Source organism: Typopeltis vanoorti, chromosome 6 (assembly GCF_054136105.1).
Source record: "Typopeltis vanoorti isolate ZY-2024b chromosome 6, IOZ_Tvanoo_1.0, whole genome shotgun sequence".
NCBI lineage: Eukaryota > Metazoa > Arthropoda > Arachnida > Uropygi > Thelyphonidae > Typopeltis > Typopeltis vanoorti.
The window spans coordinates 159554214-159578198 of NC_143554.1; the positions used below are offsets into that span (position 1 = coordinate 159554214).

Here is a 23985-nt window from a genome sequence, read left to right on the forward strand (position 1 = left end):
AAATAATTATTTATTTATTTTTATAGGTTTTATTTTATTCAATTTTAGCAAAGATGGAAAATTATTATTATTATGAGCTACTCCGTGGAGTCCTTAGACTCAAGGGAGGTCCTAAACTTTATGCCAATAAGCAGTATCCATCACACTTTGCTTTGAACTCATTCAGTCATAGCACCCACAGCAAACTCCGGCAATCTATTCCACTTATTTATCACTCCCCAGCAAAAAAAATTAGTTCTGACACCTTTGATAACTACACTCTTGTTCATTTTCCAGGATACACCCCTAGTTCTTCCACCACCACCACCAGACCTGTTCTGATAAACCCTTTGTAATTTGTGTATCATTTCTGTGTGTCAACCAATTTCTGTAATCTGCAAATCTTCAACATGTCCTCATAAGGTTCATTCTATAGACCTCCTTGATAGCAGGTCCAGCTCTTGACTCACTTCTTCTCCACCTCTTCATCCTTAAGAAACCCAGGTGACCAGATCTGTGCACAGTAGTCAAAATGGAGTCTCACCAAGGCACTGTAAAGAGGTATAATAAGCAGCTTTTCTCTGCTTGTCAGGGTATTCTTCAGTAAACAAAGTAATCTGATGAGCTGCTTTAGCCTCTTTTGCAGTATCCCATCTAAACTTTAACTCCCTATCTACTACTAATACGCCAAAATGCATAACCTTACACTTTGTCACATTAAATCAATACCAATTCTCTTTTGCCCAGACTGCCAGTCTATCGAAATCATCCTGCAAAATTTTAACATCATTTTTATTAACTATTGCTCTACCCAATTTTGAATCATCAGCAAACAACTGAATAGTTCCTCTTAGATTCTTTCCTATATTGTTAATATACAAATTAAATAGTAGTGGTCCAAGAACAGATGCTTATGGCACACCACTAGACACTGGCTTCTACTGAACTCCACTCCAGAATAAACTACTCTCTGATATTGCTCCATCAACTACCCTCCTATCTTCACCAATCTTATATCCACATGTGCTGCAGTTTATTAATTAGAATTCCATGAGATATCCTCTCAAAAGCCTTTGCAAAGTCCAGAGCATTATCACTGTATTATAAAACATGAGCAAGTTACTGAGCCATCACTTACCCTTCACAAAACCATGTTGCCTTCCATATAATATTACATTTCTATCTATTCATTCCTGTATTTTGCTCTTGACCAATTTCTTCAGTACCTTGACAACTCCTGATGTGCTGGTGGGTCGGTAATTTGCCACATCAGTCTTGGAACCTCCTTTATGCAGTAGAACTGTTTCCTCCTCTTTTCATCCCCCTGGGACTAGCCAAGAGCTGAGGCTTACATTAAACAATATGGTCAAAGGCATTGCAAATTCCCTAGCGCCTTCTCATAAAATATAAGCTGGTATACCATGTAATCCCATAGATGTATGCACATGAAGGTCCTGTTATATGCTATGCACCTCCAGTTCATTTACCTCAGTTTCCATATAAGCCTTTACCTCTCTTGTTACTTCAGTATCTCCACCTAGATGATATACTCTTACAAAGTGTTTACTTAGTAATTTCCCCTCCATATGAGGCACCTGTTCATGGTGGAGGGGACTTCACAGTGATAATACTTGTCCTTTTCATTCTTCCTCTTTTTCTTCATTTTTCTTCCCATATATTTTGCCCTACTTCTCCTGAATCTTTTTACTATCCTATTTACCAGATTACCATCACTAGGATCCAACACCTTGCCGCTGTGTTGGTAGTGCGGTGTGACTCATTGACATCTGGAAATGGGGACCCTGCTAGCCCCCTGTGCTACTTTGTCTCTTGCTTCAGCAAGATGGGTGGTCCAGCCAGCTAGTGGGCTTGCCTGCAAAAGTCAAGGCTGTTGCAGTAGGTCTCCTTCCCATGATCCAGGGACAGGGTAAAGGCTTGCTGTGGTACTCGTATAGTGTTTGGGGGTAACCCTGGCGCCCCATTCACGAGCATAGTCAGCATAGCTCTAATGCTGAACAAAAAAAAATCACTCAAGTATGAATCCATCATCCTCAAATGTTCTGGGAGCCTTTCCCAACCAGGTAACAACCGTTGACATACCATTAGAAAACACAAGAAAGAAACAAGACATGATACCTGGTTCCAACCAGAAACATCATCCTTACTTTTGACTCCAAAGCATGGTACCTCAATTGTCCTGTCAGACTATATATCCCTAACTCCATGTCCGACTGTATATCCCTAACCCATTAAGATGCTACAAGTGCCAGAAATATGGACCAGCACAAATGTATCAACTTATTTGATCGTCCTTGTAAAAGGGGAAGAGCTAATAGGAAAAATGTCACCATTTTTCATTCATAAGCATCTAGTAGCACTGACAGGTTCTCCCAAAACAGTCACAAAAAATTACCCTCTAGAGATATCCTCATAAAAATAAACATGTCAACAACATTCAGAGAAACTACTCAGAGCAACATCGATGGATGGAATTCCAACATTCACACACCATATTGCGTGAGGAATGATCTCAGAATGGGACCTTCTAGATATCTCCTCATCAGGAACATCTATAAGGTCCCATTCTGAGACTTTGAACTTAAAAGGGTAAGCCCTCAGCCTCCCAATAATCAGACAGATATATGAAGTCCAAACAATAGGAAAATTTATCCAATGGAATTGTTGTAGGAATATTGATGATATCAAGCCTGCTGCAGAAACATAAACCCATTTGTCTCTGTCTGCAAGAAACATATTTAACATATGGCAAGCAACTGCAAGATCAAGGGATGACAAGTATGAGGCACATCCTGATCTGTAAGGATGGTCACCTGGTTCCAACCAGAAACCTCATCTTTACTTTTGATACTCCAAAGCCTCCAACATCCTTAAAAGGGATACCTCAATTGTCTTGTCAGACTATATATCCCTAACCCATTAAGATGATACAAGTGCCAGAAATATGGACATGCCCAAACTGCCCATTGTGGTGCTGCCAGCTGTGTCCTATATCACAGTAAAGGTCATGAAAACAAATCTTGTCCTGCAAAGAAAGCCAAATGTGTAAATTGCCAGAGAGATCATCCAGCATACTCCTGTACATAAGAAATTGAAAGACGAAAAAGAAATACAAAAAATAAAAACAGGACAAAATATATGCAAACCGAGATGCAAAAAAGGAAGTTAATCACTACTACTCCCACTCTGAGATCCCCTTATACCAAAAAGGTGACAGTAAAGAAAATGTCTATAACTCAAACTCGCATGTCTATTCCACCATTCGACAATTTCGCCATACGTGAACGTTACAATCGTTACTGTTTCTATTGAGCTCATCAACCACACAATGCATGGTCCTGCTCCAGAAACAGTGCCTTTTGAAGAGAACCCACTTATTAAAAAAATTATGACAATCACATTTACAAATTTAGGGACACAAAACACATGTGTTGAAATGATTATTTTACTTATTATTAATAAAATAACATGTGACATTTCGACCCCTGTATTGAGGTCATCATCAGAAAGATACATGCTCTTGCACTCTATAAAGGTAAATTAAATCTACGCTGTTAATTAATCTTTTTCTTAGAATGACCTCTAGTGATAAAAAAAAAAAGAAGAAGAAATTGAATTAATTGAACATCCAGAATTTATGGCCTGCCAAAAATACACAAAACGGACACACCACTATGGCCAATTGTTGAAGGAATCGACAGCTCAAATTACCACTTAACCAAAAAATTAGCAGCCACACTCAAGGAATTTGTAGGCCAGTCCCATTCCTACATAAAAAATACACAGCATTTCATAAACAAAATTAAAAACATTACACTCAACGACCAAGATTTATTAGTCAGCTCTGACATAACTTCCCTTTTCACCAATGTCCCGATCAATGATACTATCTTGCTCCTACAGAACATATTTCCACACAACATCATGGCCCTCTTTGCCCACTTACTCCGCTCCGGATATTTTGTGTGACAAAACAATTTTTACCTTCAAAAAAGAAGGTACAGCCATGGGCTCACCACTCCTCCCCACCCTCCTCCACAATAGCAAACTTTTATATGGAAGACTTTGAGCAATGAGCTCTAGAGTCGCCGTGCCTAAAGCGGCGAAAATTTGGCTCAGATACGTCGACAATATTTTCGCCATTTGGTCCCACAGCCGTGAAGCACTAAAATACATTCCTTAGCCACCTGAACAAACAACACAAACGTATCCAATTCACCATTGGAAAAAAAAAAAAAGCAACTCTCTTCCATTTGTTCACTTGAACAAGTTCTAAACCAGGAATACAAGATCATCAACCATACATTTATAAAAAAATTGATACAGTAAAAAAACTATTCACAAGATCCTCCACAGAGATACTAGTAAAAACAAAAGGATTTCAAGAATGCTATTGCCATACCTTATGTTAGATGCATTTCCAAAAAAATAGACAGAACACTACACAAATACAACATCAAAACCATCTTTAAACCCCAGACAAAATTAAGACACCTACTCAGTTCTTCCAAAGATCCTCTTCCACACCTAGCCCACCCAGGAGGTATACAAAATACAATACACTTGTAACTTACCATATGTAGGGGAAACAGGGCAAACCATCCCAATTAGGAAGGACGAACACAAATGACACATTAAATACCTCCATTTTGGGAAAACTGGCCTTTCTGACCACGCACTCCAAACATACCATAGAATTGATTGGAAAGGTACCAAGTTCCTACGGGATCTGGAAAAGTCACCCCCTGTAGATAATGAGTAAGCTACAAAAATGTAAATAATACACCTAATTTTTTAATAATTCTAATTTATTTTGTTTTAATAGAATAAATGCACATTATTATTGTTTAAAACTCAAAGTTGTATGCAATGCCTCTAAGGTAATCAATTACATTACAATTTTGAAAATCTTGGACAATTGTTTTGATTCTAGCAGAAATTGCAGCATACTTCTTGTTTCTTTGATTGCCTGAATTACCGGCAATTAGTTGTGTAATTTCGAAATTGTGCAACCCTTGTTGTTTCTTTAAATAATCGATGAATCGGTAAATATTTGGGAGTAAAGTAGCACAAGTTTCCTGAAATTCCCTGTGCCACTCCCTCCACGCTGTTGTTGGTACGTTGCTGATCATTCAGTGTTCGTGTGTAAACATTCCACAATTTGATGGCAAAAATGGGTAATTGCCAGCCTCTCCGTTGTCTTCTTCCAAAATATGTATCTTCAGAGTAGTTTGCAATCACCATAGCTTCAATGGGGAAGTCATCAGCTTCAACTAAATCTTCAAATGCTTGAATAACGTTAGCAGGAGGAATAAATGCCAATGCTGGAATCATTCGAATCCAACAAGCAAATTCATGGTCTTGTTCGTCAGGCTTTTAAACCTTCATTCTGTACCTTTTGCCAAACACTTTGGGAAATATGAAAAAAATAACCGGTATTTACAATACTAGGAAATTCTTGTTGGAAGGCTGGCATGGCACTTTGTTCGAAATCTGTCATAAGTCGCTGGGGTTGGAGACCCGGTTATAGATTTTTAACTTCGTGAAGCAACTTGACGTATGTGGCACGAGTTTTGTTTGGCAGAAGTGCATAGACCACTGGAATAACTGCATTGAATTGAACCACATGAACTGTATAAAGCTGCTGGAAATGCTTGGGTACTGTGCTAAAAGTTGCATCAGAAAGCCACTCCTGGCTACGTGCCAATAACTGAAAATTGTTATTAGTGGAAAAAATAAGCATGGGACCTGGGAGCAGTTCTTCCTGAGAATCATACATCAAAAGCTGTTGTACACTGCTATAATTTCAGTAATAATTTCTTGATAATTTTGTGGAATTACTAGGTCCTGGAGATTGCTCAGTAAAGCAGGAGTACCATTGTTGCAGCGAACATGACGAATGGTTCGTTTAAGTGAATCCTTTTTAGGAAGTAATGCCGTGACATTGGCATGAGCCTCTGCAATTACTGATGCAACAATTTGTTGTGGCCATTCGTTGATGGTTGTTGCATGTTGCCGTATTTGACCAATCAATTGCAATGCTTCCTGCATAGCTTTGCAGCTTGAGCTGCATGGTTATGTTGAGCTGCATAACCATGCAGCTAAACTAAACATAACCATGGTTGAACTGCATGGTTATGTTTAGTTAAGACTTTCACAACTGGGCCTTCCAAACCCTCTGTCCAAACACGCCCTTTGCAGGTGGAACGTTTTTCACAAACCCAGATTCCATGTTGTTCATCTACAGTTCTCTTTGAAAACACGTAAGTTGTCATCATCTACCAATTTTCTTTTGCCACTTATTTATGGAACACTTTTTGCCATTGTACACAGGATTAATCAATCAAGATGCAAAAATAATATGTAGATATTGCACTGCCTGCGACGCTCAGCTTGTTCAAGCGATGCACCGCCGATAATGAGGTGGCAAAAACAGCAAATGCGCGCTGTCCACTGTTCCCTTCCCCCCATGTCTGTCACTAACCACATGACTAGCATGGTCGAGTATGCATTCTTTCCATTGTGAAAGGATTAACGGTTCCAGTTAATACTCTCTCAATGGAAAGAGAACCCTGAAGACATACAAAAGGGGAGAAATTAGTTTAAAAGCTTCTTGACAATTTCTGCACGAATGTAATTTTAAAAATTTGTTCAGAAAAGTTAGAGTTATCGGAAGTTCAGTTCGAGTAATCGAGAGAGTTTAACATTGAATCTCCACTAAAGGGGCTGGGACTTCATTAAAAATTCTAGTTATTGAGAGTTGACTGTGTTTCTATTTTTGCAACCTACTCATTATCTACAGGGGGTGAAATGCTGGGGCGACTTTTCCATAAACCGTCCCTACGCTGCACCAAAACCTGGTTCGAGAGGAAATTTAAAGAAGCATGTGAAATGCTCAAACATAACCCATATCTGAACAAAAATGATGGCCTAACCATTCCAAGAATGTGGAGGACCCATTTACAACATTTATAGCAACCAGAACAAACCAAAGAAAAATCCCACTACAAGAAGACTTTGTGAAGTGATTTTTCCTTACCATTCAATAGCAACTTGAACTGTACAAGTCCAGAAGAAAATCGTAGTATAACAATCTGAACTGTATAAATCCAGAAGAATCTTAGTACAGGAGGACTTTAGCAGAGTTTATTGTAGTTTTTTATTTATTTTATTTATTTATTTCTTTAATTTTTAATTTTTTTTTATCACTAGACATCTGGCTAAGAAAAATTAATTAACAGCGTAGATTTAATTTACCTTTATAGAGTGCAAGAGCATGTAGCTTGGTTTCCTATACACATCTATCTTTCTGATGATGATCTCGATACAGGGGTCGAAATGTCAAGTGTTATTTTATTAATAATAAGTAAAATAATCATTTCAACATGTGTGTTTTTTGTCCCTAAATTCGTAAATATGAATGCTGATCACCGTGCAACCTTAAAAGAAAAAATTATGACAAGGTTGTCATTTAAAGACACACCACCAGACCCTTCCACAGAAAAAATGGATATATCAGTAACCACATAAAATAACCCTAACTGACCCAGTGATCATAATACATGTGAAGAAGTATTGGATTTTCTTTTGGAGGGAGAGATGGTCACAGTTGTCCATACCTCACAAAATCTAATGAGAAATGTAAACCTGACAAGGATAAGTCCTCAACCTTCCAATAATCAAACAAATCTACAAAGTCCAAACAATAGGAAAATTTATCCAATAGAATTGCCATAGGCTTCGCAGGAATATTGACGATATCAAGCATCTGCTGCAGAAACACAAACCCATTTGTCTGTCTGCAAGAAACATATTTAACACATGGCAAGGATCCTACCCTCAGGAATATTACTGTAGTACACAAGGTCAGAATTGGAAATGGTCCTGTTCATGGTGGAATAGCTATACTCATGGGCAGCCACACTCCTTTTCATCATATCCAGTTTAATATTGCTCTGGAAGCAGTAGCAATTTGTCTGTCTGTGGGGTTTCTTATCACAGTACACTCAATATATTTACACCCAGATTATGAATTGAATGAAATGGAACTTGACAATCTCATATTGCTACTACCTCTGCCTATACTCAACAGAAACACTACCAACATGAATTGGAAGGGTTGTATCATTAAGAAAATACTTGACAACCGTGACTTCTTCACTACTTAATAACGGAGAAAATGCTTTCTTCCATATACTATCCACTTTACTCTGCAATCGATCTTACAGTCTGCCCTCCAGCCATTTTTTCACTGCTCATATGGGCTGTTGATGAAAACACATACAGAACCGTATGTGTTCTCAGCACCATATCTTTACAGGAACCACTTTCTCGTACACGGAAGCCCATGTGAAAACTGGACCAGGCTGGCTGGAATACTTTTTGCCATCTTGCAAAATTCAATACTGAAGCAGTCAGCCAAACACCTGTTAATGAAGCAGTGAAGTATGTCACAGATCATATTGTCTATGCAGCAACCACCCAAAAACATCATCCCGATTTCCACTCTGTCCAAAGCCTTGGTGGAAACCAGAATGCCCAGCAGCCCAAAAAGGCCAAGGTCTACCTTGGCCTTTTTGGGCTGTTAGATACTCTACTCTACTCTACTTGATACTCTACCACAACAAACTTAATTGCATTTAAGCATGCTTGGGCCAAAGCATACTATGTGAGATGTCAGAGTCAAAAACAATCCTGGATCTAATTTACATCATCAATCAGTCAAACCACTAGTGCTAAAACTGTATGGGATAAAATCCAGAAGATGAAAGGTAGATACAGAACACATCGGCTGTCCACCTTGGAACATAATGGATGCATCATTGCTGATCCCAAAGTTATTGCAGACACTTTTGGTGAAAACTTCGCAGAATCTCAACAACAGCCTCATACCCCGATGAATTTTTAATATTAAAAGAGCAACAAGAGAAACAATGATTAAGCTTCTGTACCAAAGATATAGTGTCATATAACAAACCATTTATTAAAGGGCAACTCAAAAGAGCTATTTTGCTATCTTATCCTAGTTGGTATCCATAGTGGATATCATCAAAGCAGGCTTCATTGATATCCATTATGAGATGATAAAGCTCCTTCCATCATCTTCTATGGATCTCCTACTCTTATTAAATAACAGAATATTGACAGAGGAAGAGTTTCTGGACTCTTAGCATAAGTCAGTTATCATTGCTATCCCAAAAGTTTAAGGATCCAACACAAGCTGATAATTATCAACCAATCACTCTGACTAGCTGTCTATGTAAGATCTTGGGAAAAACGGTAAACCTAAGGATCCTCCCAGAAACAACAAACTTTTTTCCAACACAATGTTGCTTTGGGTAAACACCAATCAATCTTGGACCATTTAGAAACATCCATATAAGATGCTTTTCTGAAAAGAGAACATGTGGTTTCAATGTTCTTTGACACCAAAAAAACTTATGACATGGCCTGGAGGAGACACCTACCCATATTTATTAAAAACTTTCATTCCATCTGGGTCTTCCAAGTCAGAGTGGAAAGTATGTTATCGTGGCCATATTACCAAAAAGAGGGTGTTCCTCAAGGCTCTGTCTTGAGCTTGATCCTCTTCACTGTTAAAGTGAATTCAATCACTGAACAGCTTTCTCCTACAATAAGCAATTGCCTTTATGTGAATGACTTCACAATTTATTGTTATTCCTGCAATATGAGGGTCATTGAAAGGCATCTTGGATTGTCATGGATTCAAACTTTCGGCACAGAAGACTGTCTTTGTGCTCTTCTGCCAGAAATGCACCCTTCATCCTGATCTGGATTTAAGAATGGAACTAATATCCCAATTTAGAAGCCAAATTTCTGGGACTTCTCTCTGACAGAAAACTAACATTCTCTACGCACATTTGTCATCTTCGAGAAAAGTGCAAAAAAGCATTGAATATCCTCCACACCCTACCTTCTGCTGAATGGGGGTGTTGATCGAAGTTCTTTACTATGCATGTATCGTGCATTTGTGTGCCCAAAACTTGATTTTGGATCCCAGGTTTTTAGTTCTGGAGTGTGCTCTTGTGCCTTTCGTGCTTTACCCATTCAAAGTCATTATGTAGAATCAAATGAATCCCCCTGCATTACTCGGACAAAAATATTTATCATTCAACTACGACCTAAAAATAAAGTCCTTACCTGACCACCCTACCTGGACCGTCTCTTTTCCCTATGTCACGAGGCTCAATATCACACACACTCACAATCAGACTGCCATTCGTTCATTTAGTATGCACATCAAAGAAGCTATAGGCATTAACAACACTACCTATTTGATACAAAACAGCATTCCCATTGGCTGGCTTACACTCCATCTTGCAAAGTCTCACTCAGTCAACTACAGAAGCCTCATATACCCCCATCTGTCTACCTTGAACTGTTTAATGTCCACAGAGCAGTTCACTCTGATTTCTTGCCAGACTGTTCTGATGGTTTAAGATTAGAGATCTCTGTTGGCAGTGCTGCTGTATATTATAAATTATATATTTAGTTTAATCCTTTATCAAAGTGTAAACAAACAAAGTTTGCACCTGAAGTATCTTCAGACTAGGGGCAACTCGTGGTGAAGGTGGACAAAGCTTCACATCTCTTGCATTTAGTATCCTATAATGCAAAGCACATCTCCTTGCAGACATGTATAATGCTATGCATTATGGGAAGGGTCACTACCCAGATGGTCTGGGTAGTGACCCTTCTTAATACCAGCGAATACAATCGTAAAATGAACACTCTCCTCCGCGATCGCGCTACCTACATCACGCTAGAACACGACCCCACAAAAACACAAGTTAAGAAATTAAAAATCTTACTTAAAAAAGTAGCCTCCTGGCCAAAAATCCACAAACCCAATTCCCCACTCAGACCTATAGTAGACGCCACCAATGCACCTTGTTACAGACTGTCTAAACAGCTGGCCAACTCTGTCCCCCCTCACCGGGAATTCAGCTTCCTATATAAAAAACTCGACCCACTTTAAAGCCCTCACAGAAAATTTAACCTTGAACAATACAGACATATTGGTAAGCTTTAATATCTCCTCTTTGTTTACCAATATTCCCTTAACCGACACTTTATCTCTCTTAGAAAACATTTTCCCCTCTGACATCTTAGATCTCTTTTCCTTTGCCATCAACTCTGGGTATTTCTCTTGGAATAACAAAATCTACAAGCAGATAGAAGGAACCGCCATGGGTTCCCCCCTCTCACCCCCCCTTGCCAATTTCTATATGGAAGATTTCGAAAAACGAGCCATAGACTCAGCCCCACTCAAACCTTCTATCTGGCTAAGATATGTAGATGATGTGTTCTCCTCATGGCCCAGACACGTTAGACTCCTTCCTCGGTCATCTCAATAGCCTACATCCAAGAATCCAGTTTACTATGGAAAAGGTAAAGAACAATTGTTTACCCTTCATAGACACCTTAGTCATGCACCTGCCCAATGATACACTTGCCTTCACTGTATACAGAAAACCCACACACACAGGCAGATACATTCACAAACTCTCCCACCACCACCCCTCACAACAATATGGCATCATTAAAACCCTTACCAAGAGCGCCCACAATCTTTGTTCCAGTGGAACCGCCCTCACTACTGAGCTTAACTACATACACAGAACTTTCCTCTCCAATGGCTACAGTGAACACAGTATCAAAAAAATAATCAATTCCTCCCCCATTCCCCGTCCTTCTCGTCAACAAGAATTTAAAAATGCCATCACCATACCCTACATCCGAGGCACTTCGGAAAAAATAGTCAAGATACTAAAAAAGTATAACCTACACACAACATATAAGCCCTACCGCAAACTTGCTACCCTTATCCGTTCTACGAAAGATCAGCTCCCCTCTCTCTCTCTGCCTGGAGTTTACAAAGTACCCTGTTCCTGTAAGCTTGCGTACTTTGGACAGACAGGCAGATCAGCATCCATCTGCCTGGAGGAACACAAGTCGTACATCGTTAAACACAACTATGGCCATTCAGGCTTGGCTGACCATGTTTTGGACACCACCCACAGAGTATCATGGAAGAAAACCACCATGCTCCACCACAGCAAATTCAAGAAAGAGAGACTTTTCTTAGAAGCAGCAGCAGCTCTCAGAAACCAACCAAATCTTAACAAATACGGTTGCATTAAGCTTCCAAAGATTTGGGAAACACTCATCACCAGAGTTCCCACCTTACATTCCAGGCCACCTACTACCACCCTTAGAGGGCGTTCCACCTAGATAGGACTTTAGTGTCACCCACGAGGTGGGGCTTAGTATTGTAAGTTTTTGTGTGCATGTTACATTAATTGTTTTTGTAATCCCCGCAGATGTCCTAGTGACTAGGACGAAATATAGGAGTATTAAATTCTAATTTAATTCTTTCTGAGTGTTGTAAAAAATCCATTAAACCTCCAACATAATAACTTGGATAAAGGATTAAACTAAATATATAATTTATAGTCTAACCAAGTGGAAGGAAAAAACTTTCAACATCTTTCTCTAATCCAGAGTAATTTAATAATAGGGTGTGACACCTTTTGGCAACTCATATAGATAAATATGACTTCTGCATTGCTTCATCCTTGGTATCACCTCTGGATCTGGCTCCCACTGAAGAGACTTCAATAAAGGTCGAAACCGGTCTGGTTAGTGACCCTTCCCATAATGCATTGCCATTATACATGTCTGCAAGGAGATATGCTTTGCATTATGGGATACTAAGGCAAGTGATGTGAAGCTTTGTCCACCACATTACCCCAGTCCTGAAGATACTTCAGACACAAACTTTATTTGTTTACACTTGAATAAAGGATTAAACTAAATATATAATTTATAGTCTAACCAAGTGGAAGAAAAAAAACTTCCAGTGCTGCTATTTTTCCACATGATTTCAACCAAATTCTATTCGATTGCAGTAATTATACAGCAGAGTTATTATTATTATTATTATTATTATTACCACGGGCTACTCCAGGAGTCCTTAGACTCATCGAGGGAGGCCCTAAACATCATGTTCACACAGCTGTTCAACATTCTCACAGTATCTATCATACCTTGCCTTGAACTCGCTCACTGTCATAGCACCCACAACAGACTCTGGCAGCTTATTCCACTCATTTACCACTCTAAAAGTAAAGAACCCAGCTCTAACACCCCTGCTAACCACGCTCTTGCCCAGCTTCCATGGGTGTCCCCTAGTTCTCCCACCACCAGTAATGATCTCAAAAATATCATCTGAATTAATCCTATAGAATCCTTTTAGCAATTTGAATGTCTCAATCATATCTCCCCTTTTTCGCCTATCAACTAGTTTCTGCAACCCACAAATCTTCAACCTGTTCTCATATGGTGCATTCCATAGACCTGCTATCATCTTAGTCACTCGCCTCTGGATCCTCTCAACCTCCTCCCCATCAAGAAGGAACCGAGGTGACCAAATCTGGGCACAGTAGTCGAGATGAGGTCTTATCAGGGCTCGGTACAGAGGTACAATAACTTGTTTTTCTCTGCTCGTCAAGGTATTTTTCAACAACCAAGTGAGTTGATGAGCTGATTTAGCTACTTTCGCAATGTGCCCCCTAAACTTCATCTCCCTATCCACCATGCCATTCATGTTGCCATTCAACTTCATCTCCCTATCCACCATGCCATTCAGCTCGCACTCATACATGTTAAAGAAAACTCCTACCAAAAGGACATAATTTATACAGACTCTTTAAGCTCTTTGCAGGATATCTCTTCCCTGGTGTATAATCCACAGCACTTGGTGAGGTGTTACAACTATTATACAAAATACAGATCCTTAATATCGATGTTCAGTTTTGCTGGATTCCCAGCCACGTCGGAAGTAAGGGAAATGACATCACAGATGCAGATGCTAGATCAGCTCATTCCTTCTCAACATCTTGTTTGACTGTTCCATACGCTGACTACACAAATAATAAAATCAAAGTTAAAAAAAAAAGCCCAATGGCAGTGCTCCTGGCAGGAAGCACTAACAAACAAACTGCATGATATTAAAAAACTGAAATTAAGCACTAGCAGTCTAGTCAACGTAGGAACAGGAGAAAAGTAGTAGTTCTAGCTAGTCCCCATGTATGCCATAATCATCTGACCCACTCATATTTACTGAAGGCTGATAACTCACCTATGTACAAGGAATGCAACACTCGTCTCACCATTAATCATATTCTGGTAGAGTGCCAGTGCTTCACACAAGAAAGGAATGGCATCTACTCATCTGGCTGAGCCCTATACACTCAACCAAATGCTATCAGACTCAAATTGTATGATGTTTTTAAATTTATATAATATCTATGAACGGCTTTAAAAAAAAATCAACCTGTACAAACATATTTCACTGTAATTTTATCTATAAATAGATCCCACATTGCTCAATTTTGTACATGCACATAATCTTATTATTTATCCTTAACTATTTATTTACTGCTACAACTTTGCTGTAATTTTACTCATGTGTAGATATCACACTGTTCAATTAAATTTTAGTACATAATTATTATTTAATAAATTGCCTTAACTATTTATGTACTGCTGTAGCCTCCAATCTTGTGTACTACTGTGGCCTTAGATGTGGCTTTACTTATGCGAATGCTATGCTGCTTAACTTGATCTTTGTACATATAGTTATGCATATATGCTAAGTTGTCCTCAACTGCTGTAGCCTTTACTGTACTTAATTTTATATGTAGACGCTGCAACGTTTATTTTAATTGTGTGCATATTATCTGCTAATTCACTTTGACTGTTGTAACCTCTGACCCTGTGTACCGCTGTGTCTTTGTTTATGTGTGGAAGCCATGTTGTTTAACTTGACTTTTGTACATACACATTTTATCCTTGATTACCTATGAACGGCTGTAATTTTTTAATCTTGTATATTGTTGTAATCCTGTAATTTTATTTATGTGCAGATAGTGTATTGTTTAACCTTATACAGTTTTGTACATGTTTTCATGTACATTTTATGTACTAATGTATATGTGATTATTTTGTGTGTGGCTGTGGTCGCTGACCTATGTGCAGCTGTAACATTTGCTGCAATTTTATTTATATGAAGACTCTGTATAACTTAACTTTTGTACATTTTTGTATATGTATCCTTATTTACTTTTTATTTACTAATGTACAGTGGAACCTCGGTTGTCGAACAATTCGGTTCCCGGACATATTTTTCAAACAAAAAACGCCCTGGTTTCTGAATAGAATTTCGGTTCCTGAACAAGCAAACGGCAACCATGTACTACACGTGCTGAGCTGTAAGGCGGGAAAGCGTCAGTTAGGCGGCAGCCTTCGTTCAGTGCAGATACCTGCTCGAATTAAGCAGATGTCTGATTTTCTTTGTGTTTTTTTTTCTTTTTCATAAATTATTATTAATTAAGCCACAATGGGGCCGCAGAAGAATAGTGATAGCAGCAGAGCGAAAAGAAAAGTTGTTAGAACCACAATAGAGATGAAAAAAAAAAATCATATCCAAACATGAAAATGGAGTTCGCATCTTGGATCTTGCTATGCAGTGCAGTATGGCGAAATCAACGAACTGTACAATACTCAAAAATAAAGAGGCGATCGATTTTCATTTATATTTTATCTATTTATTGTGTTTATTCTTTTTATGTAAGATTTTATGCATTTTCATTATGTTTGTATACGATCTTATGCATGAAGTACTGTTGTAAAGGTTTAATAATAAACAATCTCTGGTGTTTGGGAATGGATTAGTTTTCGAACAATTCGGTTTCCAAACAGCCTTTGGGAACAAATTAAGTTCGACAACTGAGGTTCCACTGTATCTTTGATTATCTGTATGCAGCTGTAACCTTTGTTGTCATTTTATCTCTGACAGAAAACAAATAAAACATAAACAACAACAAAAACAAAACTTGCTGCTATTTTGCCTAATTCAGTTCCCTGCCATCAGCATTCATTAACTATGGAAACAGAAAACCAGGTAATGCTGGTATGGTGTGAAGTCAGGAGAATAAATGTATATGGAATAAGAGAAATTAGTCAAGAATGCTAAACTAGCTAAATACAAGATCTGAGAACTGTATGAGAAAATATTTTACCAGTGAATAGTGTGCAGGTTTGAGAGTTCTGAAAAAAAAAAAAAATATTGGAGTGAATGATGACATCATTTGTAGAATCATATTAAAAATTAATATATCAGGAAGGAATGTTTGTTTTTGCTCACACATTGAGGAATGTGTGAGCAGAGCTAATCTCAGAAGGCATGGTCACTTAAATAGAATGGGAGAGGTTAGTAGGTGTTTAATGACAGGAGAAAAAAAAAAAAGACCGAGGGTGACAAGATCTAGGTGGATTGATTCAGTTGCTCATTATAATGGTCTGTAGCATTGGTTTGCTCATCTACATATTATAATTAAAGTAAATTAACTTACATACACAATGGTTACAATTTCAAAACCTCTCCCCCAGAAAAATATGTTAACGTAAACTATTTACTTATGATAATTCATCAGCATGGAATTAATCAATTTTTAAGAGCATTGCAGTGAACAGGATGCATGAAAAAATGGAATTACAAAGAGAAACCTTTCTCTCTTTAATAAATGTTTAATAAATTGTGAATATTTTATTTATTATAATAATTCAAATGTGACTAGCTACTTTTCTGTTTTTCAGGGACCTCAGGGTGAGACAATAGGCGCTTTAGTCCAGCCACTTCCTGTTGCCCATCTGATTTTCCGAGCACCATCTGAAGCTGCAGGAAAATGTTGGATGGATGCCTTGGAATTGGCATTAAGGTGTTCCTCACTTCTTATGCGAACAATGAGTTCTCGAGAAGATAAGTCATCACCATCAGCTCAGTGCGCACCTTCAGAGTGCATCACAAGGCAGCAGCAAACACAATGGAATGAAAGTGATTTAGAAAAACATTTCAGAGATCATGGTAATTTACCTGGAACATTAATTCATAACATGATAAAAATATCCCTGATATATAGCTTCCTTCTAATTTGTTTGACTTATGTAATCTTTTTCTCCAGGTTTATTTAATTGTTTTGCATTCTCACAAATTTTATATTGTATTATTTTTATGATGATATATCAGTAATCAAAAGGAGAATAGGAGAGGCAGTAGCTTTTCATTACTTGACATTCCACTGGTCCAAAGCTTTTTTTTTTCATGGTAACATGAAATGAATATAAATCCCAAAGAGGATTACTAGCATTTCCCTTCCCACATTATGCACAAGAAAATTTGTGCATAATGAGGAAATGCATCCAGTTTGGGATTTATGTCTACATGTGTAACATGAGGAATCCATACTAGAAAGTCAATAATCATTGACTTTCTAGTATGGATGAACAAGCAACAGAACAGGGACAATAGTTATTGTTCTTGTTCTGTTGCTGACATATCAACACTATATATCATCATCATCATCAAATTCCTGACATGTACCTCAAGGGGTGTACAGTACTACATGAAAAATTTACATTATTACTAACTTCCTATCTACAATTTTCCTCCAAATCAGTCTGTTACTTGTCAAGACTCCAATATTATCATTATCAGATCTTATATTTCTATCGTCTAAAGCACTTTGTACCGTATCAATCCACCTATATCTTGGTCTTCCTCTGGGTCGTTTTCCTGCAAACCTGGCAGAGAACACTTGTTTTGCTAATCTTTCCTCGCCCATTCTGTTTAAGTGACCATACCACCTGAGATTAGCTCTCCTAACACATTCCTGGATGCTGACAATGTCAAGTTCTTTCCTAATATCCTCGTTTTTAATATGATATTGCCATTGATGCCATCTGTTCACGCCTATAATCTTTCTCAAGACTCTCATATCTGTGGTCTCTAGTCTTTGGTCAAGTATTTTACTTCTGACCCAGCTCTCAGATCCATAAGTTAAAACTGGTTTGAACACTGTCTTGTATGCAGCTAGTGTTCCAACTAATTTCTCTCTTATTCCATATGAATGTATTCAATTGACTTCCTACCATACCAGCTTGGTTGATTCTGTTGTCTATTTCCATATTTAATTTACCATCTTCAGTAAAAATTGTGCCTAAGTAGCTGAAATGTTTTACTTGTTCCACAGGTTCCCCGTTCACAACACAGTTGAACATTTTCAACAATTCTACCTATTTTCATTGTCTTTGTCTTTTTAATGCTGACCTTCATACCATATCTATTACAACAGTTATTCAATTTAGTCAGGGAATCTTGCAAACTTGTAGCCAATTTATTTAGAAGTATAACATGTCTGCATAAAGCAAAGAGCTGACATTAACATCTCCAATTCTGATATCATGTTTAATACCACTTTCCTTCATAATGTGATCCATATAGATAATGAATAACAGAGGGGATAATGTACATCCTTGTCTCACACAAGATTTAACATTTAACGGTCTTCCTGTACTTCCTTCAATTCTAACTGCTGAGTTACAACTCAAATACAGACGAAGTATTGCTTGATATAATGCTCCATTGACACTATATAACTGTAGTGTATTGAATAGCATCTCTCTTGGCACCTTGTCATATGCCTTTTCTAGATCGACAAAACTTAAATAGAGATCTTTGTTATATTCCGATGCTTTCTCAGCTATTTGTCATAAAGTGAAGATCTGATCCTGACAGCCTCTATTTGGCCTGAATCCAGCTTGTTCTTCACCAAGCTTTTCTTCCACAATTCTTCTCAACCTTTTCTCAATAAACTTGTATAGATCTTGCCAGGAACACTCAGTAGGGAAATACCTCTGTAATTCTCACATTTAGTTTTATTTCCCTTTAAATATATATGGGTACTATTAGAGTTCTACTCCAATCATCGGGAATTCGTCCCTCTGTCCAGGCTTTCTGAACTATGCAGTGCAACCACTGTAAGACTTTTATACCACCATACTTCAGCATTTATGGTTGAATATCATCTACTCCTGCTGCCTTTCCAAATTTCAGGCCTTTGATGGCTCTTTCTACTTCAAGTATGGATATGTATTCCTGACTGTATGCCTGTTGAGTGTTTTTTACCACTGTGCTATCACTACTTGTTTCATTTAGCAATTTTTCGAAGTAATTACTCCATACTTCAAGGATATCTATTTCTCCTGTTTTCATATCACCTTTATCATCTCAAACTCCTTTTACAGCATTGTTTCCTCCATTTCTAAGCTTCTTCAAAAACCTCCAAAATATATTATCACCTTGATATTTATTTTCCATGTTCTTGCCAAAGTCCTCCCATGACTTTTGTTTAGCTAGTTTTACACAGTGTTTTGCTTTCTTACATTTGTCTCTGTATTCTCTAAGAGCAAAAGCTGATTTATTTGCCAGGAACTTTTGATATGCTGTCTTCTTTTCCTTCACTGCCTCTTTAACTTCCTGTGTCCACCATGGAGTTCTGATTTTTCTATCCTTGCAGACAACCTCACCACATGCTTCTCTGGCTGAATCAATCAGGGTTTTCTTCAATAATCTTTGTGTATTTTAGTCCACAGCTCACATCTGAGAGCTGCTCAACTTTTATTCGCTTTAAAACTTTCTTACATGTTATTCTTTTCAATATGAAATTCAATTTTATCCTGCTCAAGACTAACTGATGATCGCTTCCAATTTCAAATCCTCTGTACACTCTGGTGTCCTGCACCAGGGAGAAAACATCTCAATGAACAATAACATATTCATTGAGACTTTTCATATTCCTTACCTCTTCTCTTCATGTGAATTTGTGCACATTTTTATGTTGAAACATGGTGTTAGTAATAACCAGTCCATGTCCTGAGCAGAAATCAAACAGATATTTGCCATTATTATTAGCTTTGCTCTTTTCTCTAAATTTTCCCAAAATATTTTTGTATGTCTGACAATCATTTCCTACTCTGCTATTTAGATCCCCAACAACGACCAACTTTTCCTTTTTGATTGTGTCGGTTGCTTTCTCTAAAGCATCAAAATATTCCTCCACTTCTACCTTAGTAGAACCTTCTGTTGGACCATAGGCACAAATAAGTCTCATTGTCCAATTCCCCATTCTGATATTTGCCCACATCACTCTACTTGAGACTGCCTGCTATTCGAGAAGATTAGCCTCGTATTTTGTGTTGAATACTATGGCTACTCCTTCTTTTTCTTGATTGTCATTTCCTGAATATAACATTTTGTATTTATTGCTCAGTAAGATTTCACCAGTTTTTGTCTTTTTTGTTTCAGTCACCTCTATTATGTTGATCTGGTACTTATCTAAATTCCTCAGCTAGCTCCATTTGTTTGCCATTCTGGCTTCTTATGTTGATAGTACCGATCTTTATCTCTGATGTGGAGTTGGGGTGTGCACTCAGATTTGTTCCAGTAGCTGAGTTTTCGCTGTTTGCCCTGATTCCCTGGCGAAAACAACGGGGGATTTGTTTAACCAGGCGACGCCCCAGCCAGAATGAAATACTGTCATGTTGTACCATCATTTTCTACATTGATTTAAGCCAATAAGAATACAATTTGGTCGGCTAAATCCCAAATTGCCAGCCCATCCTCATTCTTTCAGTATCCAGGTAGATACCCAATAGGGTGCACCACGAGAAGGTGAGGATTGGACATTAGGTCAGAAGCCCTGGTCGGTTCTCCGCATTCCTTTAAAGGCTATGTGGAGGCTCCTCTCAGTTATACAGCTTTGACCCTTAAGCACCCCTTTTCTTCACATCGAAACAAAATTTTTATTGCAATAGCAAAATTCTGTAATTTTGCTACTATTCAATTCTTAATGTAGTAAACACTATCACAGGATACTCGTCCACTATACAAAACCTGCAAAAAGATGTTTATTTTGCTGGCCTGGTTAACCACTGGGCTGCAGGTTCAGATCCTGTTGTGGATATAGGAATGTTTAGTAGGAGAAGAATTTCGTTACCTTGTCACCCTGCTTATTGAAGACCTAAAGTGACTTCAAAATTCCATTTTTGGTGTTTAGAGTAGAGTTTTCAGGCTATGTAATAAAAGAAATAAATAATGCAAAATTTGTAAATAAAATATAAAATGATTTTAAAAAATTTCTTTGTCCCCATGACTCTAAAGCACCCTGTATGTTGTAAACGTGTAGTACTTCAGTGGGAGATGTACAGAAAAATAACATAAATACTTCATGATACAAAGACTATTAGCACAATAGATGTTTGTTATTGAGAATAACATCGAAAATGAAATGATGAATATGCTGTATTTTTCCCCTACCTAATCTTATATTATAATTTATTTGTAGACTTGGAAGATGATCATACCGATGACAATCATGAAGGGGATCATGATCTCCACAGTGTTCATTCTTCTGATTCAGAATCTGAAGTCCGGTGTGTGGAAGATGAACTAGATAAAGGGCATATGGAAACACCTTATGTTGAAGATGAAGCAGAGGAATTTGGAATTGTAAGTGTTGTTAGTCTTTGTGTTTTCTTATTGCAGTGAAAACATTGTTTGATCAGGAATGTTATAATGCCTGCCGTTCAAACGAAAATCCCACAAAGGTCTGTTTTTCTTTCACTGTATACTTTTATGTTGTACTTTTATAGAGTGATTATTTTAGCAATTCGTGCAAACATTTTTTTTTTCTTCCTTTATGAAAATGTGGATGTGGCGTTGGCACACCGTGACGCTTGACTGCACGAAGGAAGGCTTCTTGGTTTCGAATCTAGTTGGTGACTAGAAGAAATTTTTCTAAACCTTTTTTAAACTGATTCCCAAGTTAGTCGATCTCTGGCATGGGCAAGCAGGTTTTCGTCCTGGAAACTCAAGAAAATCGACCATAGAACCCACATTATTTCAGACATTAAATACAAGTGTCAGGGTTAGGGACCATGAGATGGTGGCACTTGTTGAGCCATATTTCTTCACTGCGTGCCGCTTAATTAGTGATAGCCTTGGGCCAACTATCTCTAATTGGGTACCAGTGGAGATTGAACTGCCCACTCAGTCTCCAAAAGTTAGATATGGCTAAAATGGCCCTATCTAACTTTTTTCTGGGCAACAGAAACTTTTCCGTTGCCTGACAAAATACGATCAAAAGAGTGCATGGAGGAGAACAAAGAGCAGGTCAAACATTAAAGAAGATGAAAGAGTCATGCTGAATTCTTCAGGGTTTACAACCCTTAGTGCAAGGACCCAAGATTGCAAAATAAAAGGGGACCGAGCCGAGCATAAAGGCTTCCAGTCGTCGCCATAGACATACTGTTCTGCATTATGAGAGAAGACCTTCTCTCATAATGTAGAACAGTAATACATCTCCTAGGAGCTGTGTTTTACATTATTATGGGAAAATACTAAGAACAGTGATCACAGCTTCCTCCACCTTTACTACGAGTCACCCTAGCATTGCACTACCAGGTGTTGGCTTACGCTTGGACTCGTCGAACTTTATGTAGTTTTCTGTATTCGGCATAAAACTCTTAGATTAGATTTCCTATCTTTGAGTTTCTTATTCGCCTAAGAAATAATGTGGTATTCAGTATCCACTTAATTTTGAATAATTTTACTTTGCCGAAGTGTTGGCTCTTATTTTCAGTAATCCCTTTTGTTTGTTCAAGAAATTCACTATATTCCTCCTCTTTGTGTGATCTCTCTGGTGCATAAACTTCTATTATTTTTATATATATTCCTTTTTCTTTTAATCATACTAGATAATTCTAGAGGAAACTGATCTTACATCAACTATTGAGTTTAGAAGCCATTTTTTGATTAGTGCTACACCTTCCCAATGATGGTTAGCATTCCTTTTTGAGTAGAATATGCTTGCATTTTTAATGTCAATATTCCCCTCACCTATCTAGTGAGTCTCTGCAACAACTCCCATTATTTCCCATTTAAACAGTTTGAGTTCTCTCTTTTTAATTTTTTAATTGCCATGTTTGTATAATGTTCTGATATTGATAGTTGAAACATTACATATGCAGTTTGCCACATAGCTTTCTTCACACCTGCTTTATGTGGACTTGTGTTAAGACCTGTGTCTGCTTCCCTGTATGCAGTAGCATTATTTCTATTTTTCTGTTTGCTAGCTGATCCATCTTTGAGGATTTTAGACAATTAATGCAGCTGGTTTGCCACTTCTCTGTTACATATGATACTTTGGATTGAGTATAGAACCAGAGGAAATTATTCTTCCACTGTTTTTAAGTAGGCTGCCCTTAACCTAGGATACAGAGGCCTTTTGTAGTTACTCCTGACATTGGGGGACAAACACTGCATTTACCAGTAACCCTTGGCTTGAACCCAATGCTGGATACTGACAGACAGATCTAACTGAGCCCAAGTTATTTATATAGAGGGATGCTTCTCTGAAGTCTCTTTTGTGCCCATCATCATTGTGATATGAAATCTTCTTCTGCTAATGGGTCTGTAAAATTATCCTATAGAAAGCATTCTGTAGGCATCTCATAACAAAATGTTCTCTATGAGATCACTCTCCTCTGAATAATCTCCTTCACTTTGTCATCCCAAAGGAACCAAGGTGACTATATTTTGCAAGCATCAAGAGTAGAAATTCAGTAGGAAGATAGGGTGAGGAATGCAGTGCATCTGAAGTAATAGGACAGAATAGTTGGTTACTGCAATAAACATGGGGAGTGCATATAGAGTGCCCAGTTAAGCTAACTTTGGAGTAATCATTATGAGGAATTTAACTGTTGGGATGTAAATCGGGTGGAAGAAAGGCATCTAGGTGTATGGAAAATATAATTTATACAGCTACTATATAAATTCTACTTGAACTCGTTGCTAACATCTCTTTTTTCAAATCAGCATGCAAAATTTTAGATAAAGTTGTGCAAGAGTGTGGTTAATTAGCAAGGGTATAAGAATAACATATATTTTTTGTTTGAAGAGTGGTGAATACATGGGTTTCCAGAGACAATAATAATAAATTTCCTGAACAAGTACAGGAAAGGTTTGATAGCATCGTGTTAATAATAGTTTAGACCTCCTACAGT

At 37.8% G+C, this 23985-nt stretch overlaps 1 protein-coding gene across 9 annotated transcripts in view; it reads left to right on the forward strand.

Annotated features, from left to right (window-relative positions):
- The window catches only part of LOC150106162 (oxysterol-binding protein-related protein 8-like), a 387947-nt gene that overhangs the window by 277630 nt on the left and 86332 nt on the right, over positions 1-23985 (forward strand). For all 9 annotated transcript variants that reach the window (XM_090394505.1, XM_090394508.1, XM_090394504.1 and 6 more), the window contains 2 exons: positions 16681-16948; positions 21267-21430. In XM_090394505.1, coding sequence (XP_090250631.1) covers positions 16681-16948; positions 21267-21430 — 432 coding nt within the window. The remainder of the gene's footprint in view (positions 1-16680; positions 16949-21266; positions 21431-23985) is intronic.